The sequence below is a fragment of the Silene latifolia genome, chromosome 8, assembly GCF_048544455.1.
Source record: "Silene latifolia isolate original U9 population chromosome 8, ASM4854445v1, whole genome shotgun sequence".
Taxonomy (NCBI): Eukaryota; Viridiplantae; Streptophyta; class Magnoliopsida; order Caryophyllales; family Caryophyllaceae; genus Silene; species Silene latifolia.
This window is the reverse complement of record NC_133533.1, coordinates 8503812-8519925: the sequence shown is the minus strand read 5'-3', so window position 1 is coordinate 8519925 and position 16114 is coordinate 8503812. Positions and strand designations below refer to the sequence as shown.

General features: G+C 37.4%; 1 protein-coding gene across 1 annotated transcript; it reads right to left on the bottom strand.

Annotated features, from left to right (window-relative positions):
• Positions 1–1143: 1143 nt before the first annotated feature.
• LOC141596274 (DNA damage-binding protein 1) lies at positions 1144–16106 on the bottom strand. Its single transcript, XM_074416377.1, has 19 exons — positions 15829–16106; positions 14236–14284; positions 13108–13167; positions 12917–13008; positions 11857–11908; positions 11572–11634; positions 11423–11472; positions 9977–10052; positions 9562–9771; positions 9273–9379; positions 8338–8446; positions 7002–7202; positions 6694–6909; positions 5998–6108; positions 5501–5776; positions 4809–5083; positions 3597–3948; positions 2576–2860; positions 1144–2071 (listed from the first exon to the last, which is right to left on the bottom strand). The coding sequence occupies exons 1-19, from the start codon at positions 15930–15932 to the stop codon at positions 1490–1492; spliced, it is 3270 nt and encodes a 1089-aa protein (XP_074272478.1). The 5' UTR covers positions 15933–16106; the 3' UTR covers positions 1144–1489.
• Positions 16107–16114: the final 8 nt, after the last annotated feature.

The window sequence follows — 16114 nt, the reverse complement described above, 5'->3', positions numbered from 1 at the left end:
AGATTCTTTTTACTATGCACTTTAAACTAACTCATGCTCCTAGTCCATTCCATAATTATGAGTTACCATTGGGTGGACCTCGAAAACGGGTAAAATCAGATAAGATGAAGTCGGGTTTGAGTTATTCGAGTCGGATTGAAATAGTCAGGTTATTTTAGGTTTAATGATTGATTTTGAGTGTTTTGTTATCAAGTTATTTAGAAATAATAGTTAATAAAGTGCTAATAAATGGGTCAGATTAATTAGGATTACGAATTAGGTACAACCGCACGGATAATGGTTGGGTAAAATTCATCGGGTCTACCAAAAGGTAAAGGCGAAAGCTTCGAGTAATTTGAGGACGCGGGCATGACAAAGCCGAATATTGGTGCATCTAAAAGGATAGCAAAGGGCGCTCGCCCCATTCGACATAGGATATTTTGAATTTTTTTTGTAAAATCTTTGAATTTTCTTCAAGTTTATCTTATGACATTACTAATTCGCCGCCGTTGAGATATCTGGGTCACATTTTGGACGGATTAGTGAACTAGACATTTTAAATTTTTTGGAATATATACATCATGTACATGATATCATCCGCTATTTTTACAAGTTAGACGAGCCGAGTTAAATGTGTTGTCCCATCAATAAACCGCTCAATTAAAGACGAATTGTTTTCCTAATAGTTATTCAAGATTGTTTTCGGTTGGAGCGAGGTATTAAACCTCAAATATATATTTGGTAATAAACGATGAAAGCTTTCGACAATCCCTTAATAACAATTAGTAATTGAAAGGGAAACAAAGTACATGAGATTGTCACCCATCAAAGCAAGATGGTCCATCCTATGACATTCAATTAGGAATGCAAGGATAGCGACCGAAGTAGGTAGCATGTAGCGTGGTAATACACTAATATTAGCACACCAAGGATTGACCGATATACTTTGAAGACCACGGTCTACCCCCAGAAGAGGACGCCGAGCAAAAAAGGCCCCGACTTTTTCCAGGATTAGAGTTCGACCACAGCTTCTCAACCTTTTTCGGGAGGATCAAGGTCCTTGCCAAATAATGGCCGTGGAACAAAGATAGCAGACCCAGGTTGATTTGGGCGATCAGAATCTGGATCGACTACCATCAAACGATCAAAATCAAACTATATTACTGAACAAACCTTCACTATCACCAATTATTCATGCAGAAAAAAACTTGATTACATGTTCGGGATAACAAACGTCCCTGAGGACGAGGACAATATTTTCATTCGATGGATTGATTAAACATACACTCACCAAATACAGGACAAGAAGCAACATACTCCCCGTGCAGGGCGTATGAATACTAGGGGCTCTAGGGCAAATCAACTCGAGCATACACGGCTTAAATCCCCTTTTTGTAGGCACGGACCCGAAAAAAGAAACAAAAACTAAATGAACTTGCAAAGAGGAAACAAGGTAAAATAGATGTGGAGTCGAAATGGTTGTCGAGGAAGGAAAGAGGACACAACTTATCTAATGCAGTCGAGTGAGCTCCTCGATTTTTTTGCAAAGCTCTTCCACTGTAACATTCAATGTTTTCGAAATCTCCTCCATTCGAACACGATTAAGATCGAGAAAAGATTCAATAAGGTCCCCATCGAGGAAGTTTCTCGAATCAACCGTCTTTTTCTCATTGTAAAATGACCGCCAATGTTCGTGGCTCAATCCTCCGACACCCTTTATTACCTTCCTCAATGTGGCCTGCAGTTTTTCTAGGAAATGGAACTGTTCATAAGGAAGTGAGGCGATGACACCTATCACACCGTTAACCGTCCCAAAAATGACTGTCGGTATCTGACCAATCTCGGAATCCGGCAACCGCATGACAAGAGAACCGTGGCGGAAGCGGTTAATGAATTCACCCACGTGGTACTCTCCGACAACATCAAGGCGGGCCCTCTCTTCGTCTGTGGCTCCTTCACTGTTTTTTCTCACCGTGAATAGATTGAAGTTATTTTCTGCACCAAGATAGATATCATCGTTAAGGATCTCCACAGCTGACATCCAATTCGCATTGTAGTCCCTAGCACGTTCCTCTATAGCACCTTCTTCATGCTGCCATGATAAGCAAATAAGTATATTTAAGATCTCGCAAAATTATACTCTGTATATAAATGCTGCACACATTAAACTATTAAAGTACTTGCAAATAATTCTACTTCCATAAGTTCTTGTATAAGAGTATAAGATCGTCGATCTAGCAGTCTCATAATGTAGTCTCGTAGAAATGTAATAAACAAACCTAACTCAACTTAAATCATCACCTATATATGACCATTAACCTGCTAAAAAATAAAATCGAAAAATAACTATCCCATGATACGGGTCAGTCGTATCACGATAAGATCTCAAAGCGAAAAATTGTCCTGGTCTGACGATAAACTTTTATTGGACCGTTTCACGGATAACTAAGTCTTATAGTTCACTATTTAAGCAACCCAACGGGAATATATTTGATGGAGGGACAGCGTACAAACCAGAAAAGGAGCAAGGCCTAAAGAAGCCAGAGAAAGGAAGGGGAAGAGTTTCAATGCTTAAGTGATTCCCTCTACTACATACCTTATAGATTAAAAGTGAAATGGATTTCATCAAGTCCCCAACAACAATAAAATCGCCACGAGTCTGCACATACAAAGCAAGAATGTGCCCATGATGCCCACATTCAGACTGTAACTCACGGGTACCATCATCCCGAAGCATCCACTTATAAAGCTGAATTTTCTGATTAATGGCAGCAAGAAGCTTGCCGTTAAAAGCATTAAGAGAGTATACAGCGCCTTTAGTTTCCTTCTCGGCAATGAGTTGCAACTTTCCATCCTCCACCACAAAAACAAGAATTCTTCCCTGAATTGTTTACATGAAATAAATTAGGCATCCACACAACAATACTATAGAGAAAAATTATCTGTAGTACAGCAAATTTATCGTCATTTTAAGATTCCCTTTCAAGTTTCAACTGAAGCTCTATAACAAAGAGCATCTCAACTCCCAAGAAACGACACATTTTCTTTCACCATTCATAAGGTATCATCTACAACACCGATAACAATACGTAATTCTCGAAATGATTTGGGGTCCATGCACTGTGAAATGTAAAACAAGAATAGTACATGAAGAGGCTAAGGAGAGAAGACGAAATGTCAGCAAACCGAAGAGATTGAAGCAAAAGGAGAGAGAGCGTAACTAATAATAATGCCAACAAGGAACATGTGAATTCGAAACCAAAATATGATGATACTACTAAAGTTATCTTACAAAAAAAAGGCTAAGAGATGCAAACAGCATACGAATGGGGGGAATAACAATAAAAAAAAGTGAGAAATATTTTCACAGATTTTTCTACCTGACAGAAAATATTTCACAGCTGATAATTAAAAAATGAGAAAGGAAACAAACATGGTTCTAACCAAAATCTACTTGAATAATAAACAAGAGTGTGTCCCAACTCCCAGCCCCAAAACAGTGGCATATCATTATAGCACACAACTTAACTACGCTGATCATACTAAAAAAAATAAACGAAAAATTTACTTAAACAGAGGGGACAAAAGCAAAGATCCACAAGAATCCACTTTAGTACCTTGGTTGGCTCACTTTCCTCGGGCAAAACATATGCTGTGCCAACGCAGTAGTAAAGATTATTATCATCAGAGAAAGAGCAACTAAGGATAGAGCAACCACATTCAAAAGTATCAAGGGCATAAGTTGATATAATGTCAAAGGTTTGGTCATCGAGCAAGCGCACAAAATGCATTTCAGATTCTTCTGCACTTGACTGGTTGTATTTCATACTACAAATGGCAAAAGTGCGAGTTTGTTCTTGATGGCAGATACGCCGAGCATGCTCGCCTAGAGGAATAGAACGAATATGGAGCTTCTGAATATCATCAATTGTGCCGATGGTAAGTTCGCCTTCTTTGGCAATTGCAAGACTGATGACAAGAAAAAAAAACTACTAAGCATCGAATCACACAAAATCACTGAAGTAAACAGCCAAGCAAGCTATCATAATGAATATTTCAGTTTTTTCTATCACATCATAAGCGAAACACCTATTTCCACATTACTTGGAATATACGCATCACCCTTTAGAAATGAAATAGTAGGCAATTAGTTGTCGCCTGTGACTTTTTTAAGTACTGTGAGATTGACATTAAATGCAGGGTAATACATGTCCCTGTTAAATTATATATCAGAAAGAATTGTCTGTTTTAAGTACTGTTACTTTGACTCTTCAATTTTGAGGTCATACACTCATTACCCAATTACCCGTGTCCAACATGACACTCACGGATATGAGTACGAAATCCAAACATGACACATTTTAAGCCGTATGTCTCAAACATATTTCCATTTCACTTTTACTACCCATAATAATTCACAATTAATTTTCTGTTTTAAAGACGTGAAACATGGCAGGGGCTCAAAATGTGAGAAATTGCGAGTCCGACACTCACATACACATATGTAGCGAAGTCTAAGTAACATAGTTCATATATGCAAACTTGCAAAGGCTGGAAGCGGTAGAATAATAGCATACATAACTAAAAAATCTGAAAGACAACTGGATAAGATTAAGTTCAGATCAACAACATGAAAACAAATAGTGTCAACATGGCATAAAAAAACAATACTAATTCTTTATTACTGACAAAGATAAACATGGGGAACCATCTGACGTATCTCAAAGAGATTGTGACATTAACACAAGGAAAACATAAACACTCTTTGTTAAAGGTCCAAGAGTAAACAGTTTAGCTGTTCATTAAGCACACAGTTAACGGAAACTAACCTGTCAGGGAAAGCAGCTGAGTTGAAAGGACACATATGGCTGACTTCTTTTAAATTTACATTACTATACAGCAGCTTTTTGTTGCTACTGTATATAACAGTTGGTCGATCAGAGGCAGCAAATACATGTGTAGCATTCTTAGAAGAGAATGTCCTTAGTGTAATCGGTTGTGTACCCAAAGACACCTTTTTCCTGTCAGCTAGTTCACCTGTACTCATGTTCAGTATGAAGTTCAACAGATGGCCATCTCCAAGGGCACAGAGTAGGTACGATATCTGAAAAGAGACGATGGATATCATAAACCTGCTGAAAGAAACAACGAAAAAGTAACAGGAAAACACTGAGACACAGATGTCACCCCGCATCAGCAAGAGTCAATACTTGTATTACCAGTTGCATGAATTCTTCCCACTATTTCTTTGCTATCTTCCAAATTTCCTATTAGAGGTTTTTCTGTTACCTTCCAATATTTTTTCCGGACATATACTCTCGATTTTCGACCAGACTACTCCGTTTACTACCCAAGTAGGATTCCGGAGAAAAGAAAAGGGGACAGCATACTAACAAATATAGCTACCACACCCATTTACAACCTCTTCACTGCCCCAAATATAGAAGCACATCGCCAAGCAAAATAAAAAAATGAATATTGATTCAATTACACAAACCGCTGGGTTCACTTAGGCACTTACCCCTTCAAAAGAGCATAGAAGAACAGAGCGAGGAATGATCTCCCCACCAAGATTCTCCTTGGTAATTAAATTCAGATCTGGAAGTGAATACATCCTGACACTTATATCCGTCCACATTCCAACAGCTGCTAGCTGACTATAGTTAGGGTTATCACCAATAGGATTTATGTCAAGACAAGAGATTTCATATTCCAATTGAGCATGTTTCACTTCTGTTAAAATCCCATCTCCAATTTCCAAATAAACAAGATGTCCACCGCCAGTAGCCACTAGAACCTGCGAAAATACAATAATCTCAGCAAATCACAGTAAACATTACTGCAATAGATATAAGCAGGTGCACTTCAAATTCTAGTCTCTAGCAAACAGTGTGAAGGAAAAGTTTATAAGTGACAAGCTGGCAATAGCATCAAGTAATAAATGAGCAAAGAAGATCATGAAACAGCATATTCTTTAAATGAAAAGACACCAAAATATGGATAGTAGATGGTACAGACCTGGGAGGCATTGGCAGTAGCAACGTTGACAGAGAATCCTACAGGAGCTTTCCACTCATTCCTCAGTTCTCTTGATATTGAACTAACCAGTCTAACTGAGCTTGAGGTGACCTGCCAAAATGCACATTAGTATAATTAGTTACATCTACATAAACTAATAGTGCCTAGTGAACAGTGTACAAAAACATTTTTATCAGTAGCTGCAGCCATGGTAGCGGTCGTGACATCGCAGATATAGGGAGGTCGGAAATGTAATACCATGGGTCACGGTCAGCGCTGTCGTAATATTAAAAAACATTTACCAAATGTGATATTTCTCCACTTACAGAAATCTGATTTTTGAGTTGATTTTTCATGTTACTACTATTAGTAGCCATGTTCTTTCTCTTAGGAGGACCCTTTTAAAAAATCTAATGCACCATTTGCAACTTTTTTAGCAATTTCTTTTTCCAAGATGTTAACACCATGTACAGGTTAAATCAGATACACCAGGAAAATGTAGCCAATATATTATAGTATTATAATATTATTTGCTGCGGCCAAAAAAATAGCTAGTCTACTGTTCTCTAACAAGGTGTTATTTAACGTGAAATAATGCAAAGAAAGCCTGAAATTCTGTTATAAGCTGTGGCCATTTTGAACCCTTGTCCAGCTACCTTAACAAGAAAAATAAAATTGAAATGAAATGGAACCTACTTGAACAAGTTGGTTGAACAAAGCATCATGGCAGAATAATGTTTGCACTTCTGAATCAAACCCTTCAATTTCTGTTTCTTCTAGTTCATCTTCAAGATTCATTGCAAGAATTCTGGTCTCACTGATAAAGCTTACTACTAAGAAAGTGTCATGGACATCATCAGTCAACGATTTTAAGGACCATAAGCCCTTGATACCTTGGAGCTCTACTGATGCCTGAAAAATAACTCCAGGTATCAAAACATTTGCCACAGGAGGAGAAAATCTAAATATAAAGAATTAAAATAGTAAAAAAGAACAAGTGAGACCTGTTCATTTATGCCAATCCCATTACGAACTATGCGAAGGGAACCATCCTTGTATGCTCCAGAGCAAGTTACAACCTGGCCTTGACCTTGTCTCTCAAGGTCAACCACGCAGAAGTCTACAATCGGACCCAAGTTTACATACCTTTCCAAGACTTCCACATATGATCCTTTTGCATCTGGTTGTAAATTTAACTTAATGAGCTGCAATGGGATCAATCTAAAGATCAGAAATCAGATACAAATGTATAACCTAAATAAAGATAAGAACCTCAAACAAATCAATGAAGACTAAAGAACTAGAAGGATATACTCAGCACCCAGTGTCTTTTTGTTCACAGATATACTCATGTACCAGAGACAGTTCGAAACTATTGGTTGTCAAAGCATTAAAAAAAAACAGCATTCTGATATAAGGTATTATATAATGAGGACAAAAACCAATGGTGACCTGGAATACTGTAACATAATGGTCTGTTACGTAACACAACAGGAGCATTTTTCTACCAATTTCCAGCTTTCCTGGGTAAGGGATGCGGTTGTGGCTTGCAAAAAAAAGGTGCAAAAAACTTGTACCATTGATGTGGAGAAATGGTTCCTTGGGCGATTTGGTGGGATCACATCAAGGACGGGAATCCATGTATTATTTGAGGACTAAAGACTGTCAAGGGTGTTCATAGACTCGGGAGGAGATGAGTTTAAAGGCATGATGCTTCAGTTTCTGCACTTCTTTTATACACGAGTGTAACCCTGTGATGCTCGGACTCTTCACCTGACCCTGAGGATCCGGTGGACAGGATCCGGACACGGATCCGGACATGGATCCTTGACGGATCCTTCTATGAGAAATCGGTGTGAGAGTGTTTTGTTTTTAACCTCTGTTTTGTACAGCAGCCCTATATCAAGAGTGATCTTGACATGAATTTAATGCTGTAATAAAGTCTTCATTCATGTTTTTTTTTTTGGTTCAACGAAGCGCGCACTTAGTCGCATGTTAAACATGAAAAAACTACTTTTCCTTTCTTTTCTTTGACTTTTTTAACAAATAATCAATTTATTTTCAAAAAAATAACATTAGCCGAGTCCAAATTCAAATTAGGATCCTCGTATCCGAGTCCTTGTTTTTGAGATTTCAAGGATCGGACCCTCGGGTCCGTGTCCGTGTCGGATCCTCGTATCCGAGTCCGAGCATCACAGGTGTAACCTCTCTTGTCCCTTATATAGTACGATATGCCCACTCAAAGACATGCTAAAAAGTAAAAAACACTTGCTAACTTTGAAAAAGAAACAATAAGGAATGAACAAAGGAATGCTGTGACGAGAACCACATTAATCACACCTGAGAGTCTCCATAACTCGAACCCACATAAACGAAAGCATTATCGAGATAAGATATAGTCGACGCAATAGATGTCTCACCCAAGAGCTCAATTTTCAGACCAGTAACTCTGCAAGTCAAATCAAATTCAGAAATTATTCCACGTCAAAAGCTTTGTGTTAAACAGAAAATGGGTGCAAAGTATTCTGACGCATAATAGTTTTTCAGTGACATCACCAATATAGGAACCCATTTGAACTTTGTGTGACAACCAGCAAAAGTAAATACAGAAACACAAGAATCCAACCAAGCTAAATATCAAAATAAACAAATATACGACCAAGTTTAGAATGCAACATTCTGGAAAAATCCAATCACAACGATGAAGCTTATTCTCAAGCGACTCTACTGACCTTGGAAAACATGAAATATATATAGATGAAAAATGAAGATGATATTTTTTAACAAACACGTGAATACTCTAACAGTCTTATTATTACAAGAACTACATGTTTACAGTACATAACAGTGTATATTGACAGACAAAACCCTTCCACTTGCAGCTTTTTGTTTTAATGCCATGTCGTGATTCATGAGTTAGTAATTGCATCCATTCCGACAAATCAATGCATTTGAGCTATTTTTTAAGGCAAGCCTTTGAAAAACAATTTGGAATGCATTCACCAAGCAAAGATATAACAGAACTGCAACTATAGTAAGCAAGGTATAAGTGTGTGACACAAGATCAAATTACGATAATACATGCTCCTTTCTATTCTTGGGAATCGCCTCATTTTTCAAAATACATAACAAGAGTCTTCAAAAATGGGGTAATTCGTATGAATAGAACGACGTCTATATACTCAACAGGCATCTTTCAAATCGATATATAAGATATAAGTAATAGAAAAATAATGTTCACCATAACATTATAACTAGAAAAGAATGTTGCTCACTTTTCTTTCTCATGAGTGATAACGAGCAGATGAAGAAGCCCTGCATGATCACCAAGCAAATATCGAGACCCATCAGCATCGACCCTCCCATACGCTCTCGTTATAGACTGCAACCAAGGACAAGCAATACTATAATTATAAAGCCCTCAGAAATTATTTGATATTTCAAACTAGAGCCATCAAAAAACCAAAAAATGTACCATCTTTGCCATTTAGTCAATTCTATATAGAGCGGGAAAGGGATAACATTTCAAATTAAACAGAGGCAAAAGGTGCTTTTTTTACTCACAGGTCTGATAGGTATTGCTTTAAAGGAAGTAGCACTGCAGTATACTATTGTTTCCTCCCCAATGATGATAACTCCACAAAATGGGGGAGGAACAGGAATCAGCAGATCAGCTCCATTATCAAGATTATTCTGAGACCATGGCCCCTCAACAAAATCTTTGTCTTTTAATGATACCTCATAAGTTTTAACATGGCGAGCATCTTTATTGTCCTGCAAAAGAATTCAAATCATCATTCTGCACACGACATGAAACTGAAACTTAACTTGTTACCGACACATTTTCACATGATTAGCGATTCGCAAATTACAGCCCTCAAAGCATGAAACTGGAACTTAGCTTGCTATTGACACATTTTCACATGATTTCTTCTTTAAGGTGATTAAACTCATATTCTGCCAAATTAAGTACAAGCACCTGGTAAAGAACTACAATTGTAGGTCTTGAACAGCCATAGAGAAACTTTATATCTAGCACTTGAAGCTCCTCAAGCCTGTGCAAGCAGAGAATAATCAAATTAAGAAACCAATAAAAGTACTTGCTGTTTAGAGATCATGATCAAGCTTAACATAGTAGACACTCATATCCAATAATTGTCTACTAATCCAGGAATCTCTGTTGCCACCTCACACCTACTGAATGGTCTTAGTTGCGATAATTAAACTCTGTGATGCTCGGACTCGGATACGAGGATCCGACACGGACACGGATCCGAGGGTCCGATCCTTGAAATCTCAAAAACAAGGACTCGGATACGAGGATCCTAATTTGAATTTGGACTCGGCTAATGTTATTTTTTTGAAAATAAATTGATTATTTGTTAAAAAAGTCAAAGAAAAGAAAGGAAAAGTAGTTTTTTCATGTTTAACATGCGACTAAGTGCGCGCTTCGTTGAACCAAAAAAAAAAAAACATGAATGAAGACTTTATTACAGCATTAAATTCATGTCAAGATCACTCTTGATATAGGGCTGCTGTACAAAACAGAGGTTAAAAACAAAACACTCTCACACCGATTTCTCATAGAAGGATCCGTCAAGGATCCATGTCCGGATCCGTGTCCGGATCCTGTCCACCGGATCCTCAGGGTCTGGTGAAGAGTCCGAGCATCACAGATAAACTATTAGTCGCGATCGAGGTAAGGGTCGCGATCACCATAGCACTTTAGTGCAGTGCCATGGCCAATGTGACGTTTATCATGGCTTGAGCCTATGGTGGTCATTTAAGTCATATATGTGACTTTAATAGCCTTGTACCAGCAAAGAATCGGTCAAATATCAGATATGGGCAGTATCGCCAAATACCGGTTATTTATGGCAACTCCTATGTATCGGGAAATATCGGCGCGAAAAGTTAAAGAGATCCTTACTTAATGGCTGATACGTCAAGTAAGGGCCGATATTAATATCTTCAAATACCAAATATTCTACAATTTTCTACTTATTTCTAATGGGGTGCCATAAATATTATTCTTTTGACTCTAGGATATAGTGACCTACATTAAAATGGCTCACATAACCCTTTGCAATTCCTTTTTCCATTAACTAGGTGTCCGTCCCGCTTCAGAATACGGATCTCTTGGAAACACACTGATTAGGGAAAAGGTAGCGTACGTTTGACCCTCTCCTCCTCTACCTAGCTTTGAGCAGGAGCCTCTATATGCATTGAGGGTAATTATGTGATACCAAATATTCTCCGAAGGTTATATCCGCGTATCTCCCTAATACTAGGATATACTACAATGATAACGCAGACATGTTTCTCGAGTCTTCATAGTTGAATTTTCATCATAAAATATTTCAGCTATGATATCTTTTGGAAAATGAAATGACATATATCTCTTCAACATTATAGGATAAGATACCTGATATTAAAAGCTTCTTTTAGTTGTCCTTTAATATCAAAAGGAATGACCTATCAACAGTTCCAAGAGATAATCAGTAAACTTCAGCAGTAGTAACAACAAGAAGCTTACTGCAGACATATTAGCCAAATTTTGACTAAGTCACGCACCTTGAATAATCCATCATATAAGTGGAGCCCAATCAGTCTGCAATCAGGATCAATGATGCCGATCTATAAAGAATCCCATGACATAGCCCCCATCCCAAAAAGAAAGAAAAGGAGAAAAAAAAGATAAGAAAGTTAATTGGAACAAAGAATTCAGTATCTCATGACCAATATAAAGAACAAGCAAGGCAAAAATTATCTGGTAACCACTGATGCCTGATGATAGCATGAGTGGTGATTTTATTTTTTATAAATATGAAAAGGAAATTTAACAATTTGACAGCATACCTGGCCATTATCAGTCGGACGGCCAATACGATCTGAGACATCTCCCATTGCTCTGTAGAACAAAGATTATAGTAGGTAGTTTCAGATAGGTGTCAATGTAACCTACCTACAAAAATCCAGCAATTTAAAATAGAGGAAGTGAAAGCGCCTAAAACAACAATCTAAATAATTGGGTTTCTCCTCCTCTCTGGCAGCTGCCCCTCCACTTTATCTCTCGATTCTTCTTGGCAATACGGCCACGTAACCAATATCCCCTATTCCAGCCTCAAATGTCACCCCAACACATGCCAGTATGATCCTTGGGCCCTTCTCGATTTAACTAATTATTGTGACATCCTCAAGACCCCATCTTTCACTGCCACACCTGATCAGTTGACCAGATCTAGATGTACAATGCACAAGCTGAGAAGGGTAAAGATGATTTTAGGGTTGGAGAGGAAAGAGAAAAGGTCAGCACAAGGGGTGGAAGTCTGTATGGAGGGTGTAGGGAATAGCACCAAAGAAAGAAAGAGTGCGGTTATGGTGGGTGGCAGCAGTGATAAGTCTTGTGGTACCGTGGTAGTGGTGGTTGAATTGATTGTGCTTACGTAATATGGTTAAAATAAAATATACTTGGTGGCGGTGTAATATTTTACCACTGCAACTAATCCCTCCCCTCTACCCCCACCCTACCTTTATATATGACCAAAATGTGGTAGAATATTAGAGTAAACCCATGGCTCAAAATCACGCTTTGGTGCGATTACACAAAAGTGTACTCAATAAGCTTGTCTCATACTAGACCATTAGGTATGAGCAAAAAGATTCTCCTTTTTGGGGAATATGGGATGGTAAGATAAGAGAAATGCCAATTTTAGTCCACAACTCAAATTTTGTTCATTAAAGTGCTAGAAGTATAAGCTAAAAACTCTTTCATTTTTAGGCCTGACATTAGAGTGTCTTAACCACAAGCCTTTACAGATATTAGCAATAGACGAAATACACTAAACCTAAATCAACAATTATAAATAGCTATTTTTTATTACCCTAAGGAAATCACAAGATTAGAACGGAACAAGACCTGGTGAGAAGCTCTGATGCCTCAGGATCCCATTGAAGAACACAGAACTTGTATCTCTCAGTTGCAACAAATAAGAAATCTTGTGTTTCACCCTGAAAGGTAGATGCAACAGAACAACTGATCACATCAAGAATCAAGAATTTATAAATAAGAGACTAATTATCTTAATCATCACGTAAAGGATTACTAACATGAGGTCGAAAAAGCTCCAACGTTGCGATTCTTCCGTAAATTGGAACATCCAGCAAAGGCTACAGGGAATCCATCAATAAAGCAATTAACCAGATAAGCCAAGATACAAAACAATTCTGTAACACTACACCTAGATACTGAAATTAGCAAAATGCACGCTGTAATCTATGGAGCATCCAATTTTCTTCCTCGGCCCTTTATGAAGCCAGTAATTTGACCATCAAATTTACTTAGAAAAGACGTGAAAAATAATACTCCCTCCTATTCTACATAAACTTCCCTCTTTCCTTTTTCATCTGTTCACAATACCTTCCTTATTTCCTTATTTAGTAAAGTTTTATACTTATTTTAATCACCTTACCCCACAACAATACTTATTTTAATCAACTTACCCCGCAACAATACTTATTTTAATCACCTCACCTACAATAATACCCCACAATACCTTCCCTCTCTCCAATTACCAAACCCCACTACAATACTTTACCTTATTTTAATCCCTCTCCTTAATTCTAGTGCCCCCCATGAACAGGGAGGTTTATCTAGAATAGGAGGGAGTATAAGGTATCAATAATAAACGCGTCAAGGAAGTTACACCATGCACAAAAATATAAATAAGAGCCCACCCAAAAAACTTGAAAACAACTTTGATGGCTCCATTAAATACGAAGTCTAAAATCTCAATTTCTAGGACAAGTATTACGATTTTCACAAATAATAGGCTACTTTTCAAGATAAAATGGAAGATGTTCTACGGTTTTCCATGAGAAGAGACCTAACTGATGTTATGATGGTCATTCTAAGATCTAAAAGCATTGAGCTATTGAATTGACTAGTGTACAAAGCATTAGTTAAACCCTTAAAGAATGAGATACTTTTCTTTATAAGATAATAGAGCAAGATACACCAAAAGAATTGGCATATATGAGAAGTTTCAACTCACCCTAACAAAATTTTCAACTCATAATTAAATATGAGAAATTAACCTAATTTCTTTCATACCCTCATCTTACCATCTCCGGAACTATCACAATTCCCTTAGAACTTCCTATGATGCACTCTACAGGGAATCAAACAGTTCATAGCTTCCTAGTTGAAGGGAGGGGGCTAGAGAAAACAGTCCATACCTGAAGACCCTGCGGAGTCAACAAGTGGATCTCAATTCGGGTGCATTTCCTGAAAGAAATTAACATAATAAGAACAATGTCCAAGATTTAAAAAAAAAAAAAAAGAAAGAAAGAAAGAAAGAAAGAAGAAGAAAACATAATATTCTCACAACCAAACCACCAAATTATTACTCCATAGTGTCCAATAAAAGGAAAAATAAACAGTAAAATTCAGTTTTAAGAGTCAAGGATAGAATGAACTTCTACAATTGGAAAACTTGAAAGACAACTAGATTCATGGCATACAGGATAGCACATTAAACGAGAACAAAAGGAAATACAGCTAGTTTTTTATGATTTGTGTTCTTTTGGTGTTTACTTTTTTGGTAGGCATAGTTTGGGAGAAAGTATCAGGGGTTAGCTTTCCCTTACACTCTTAATAAGTTAAAAGTAAACTAGCTATGAGCACCTTTGAGATACCTAAGAGAAGGCAACATGAACAGTTGTCGTATCTTACCAAAATCCATTACCAGAAACTACCCATGCAAATATCATTTTCCAAAAATCATCAAGAGGATCTATAGTACACACCCTTACCAATAGACCACTAGTATTTGAGAAATGAAACCAAATGAAGAATGGATAAAATCACGATCATTTTTAGAAGGATAAAATCATCATCTTTTTTAACAATATTTCATCATCGAATTACAAAGTTCCTCCAAGTGAAGCCCCATTTTATTTCTGAACTACTTAATTACTAGGTGATTTAGCCATATGGCATATACCAGCAAGAATAATGCATTTTGGAAGGAATGCTAAACTTGGTAGTAGCTACTTTACAGAAACTATCATCAAATTTAGCACCAGAAAAGCTGGTATCCGACAGCCAGAATGAGGATCACGGTCATGTTGTACTTGAGGTACCATGTGAATACTTTACATTTTGGAAAGAACATATTCGAAAAGTCCAACTATTTCAAGACGGATGTAGTAAAAGCACTAAATTCCCTTCACAGTCCTGCTATTATGTGAGTGATGGACGAAGACTAAAGTTGGATGAAACCGAGGTCTTACCACCTTGGCAACCATACTCTTCCAAGTGAAGGCAACAAAGCTCTCACATTCAATTGCAATGCAAAGCATTTAGTGCCTACTATCGTGGCACGCTGACGCCCTAATCCCATGTTGCTTATCACGAGTGCGAGTACCATTCTGACACCTAACTCTTTGCAAATTTCAGGTCACCATAACTCCCAAAACCCCATCAGCTAAATTTCACTTAAACTAACAAAACCACAACCTCTAGAAATCGAAACAAATCGGCCATCGAACAATTAATAAACCAATTCAACAACACAAATCAACCCTTTTTCAACCTCCTTCAAAACCACCCAAACAATTATGCAACATCACAGTTACTTAAACCCTCAATTAATCAAAATCAACACCCTAACAATCAATTCTAACAACTACCCACCTCCTAAAACACAGCAAACAACAAAACCCAGGAAGCAAATAAAAAAAATTACACAAACAAACAAGAACCAAATTAAGGAAAAAAATAACAAGAAATACAATAAAAAATAGTATTAATTAAGAGGAAAACAATACGCGATGATGAGATTAAGTTCATGAGGACTAGTGAAATTTCCGACGCAAGAATGAGTGACATTTGTAGGCTTATGAGCCGTCACAACATAATTCCAATTGCTCATCTTCTTCTTCTTCTTCTTCTTCTTCTTCAAGTTCTATATTTGTTCTTCTCTCTAATGAGGGCGCTTTTAATTGGGTTTGAGTGTGTCAATTTGCCCTTCTTTGTTCTAGTAAATGAAAATATGTGACTAGTGAAATGGTGAATTGTGGTGGAGGGTTGGACTTGTTTGGTGTGCAGAGAGGC

Coding starts and splice junctions, on each gene's coding strand:
- LOC141596274 (XM_074416377.1), bottom strand. CDS start 15,932: ATGAGCAATTGGAATTATGTTGTGACGGCTCATAAGCCTACAAATGTC. Junction 14,285..15,828: donor GAACTTAATCTCATCATCGC/GTATTGTTTTCC, acceptor AATTTCTTTCAG/GAAATGCACCCGAATTGAGA. Junction 13,168..14,235: donor TGACTCCGCAGGGTCTTCAG/GTATGGACTGTT, acceptor GATTCCCTGTAG/CCTTTGCTGGATGTTCCAAT.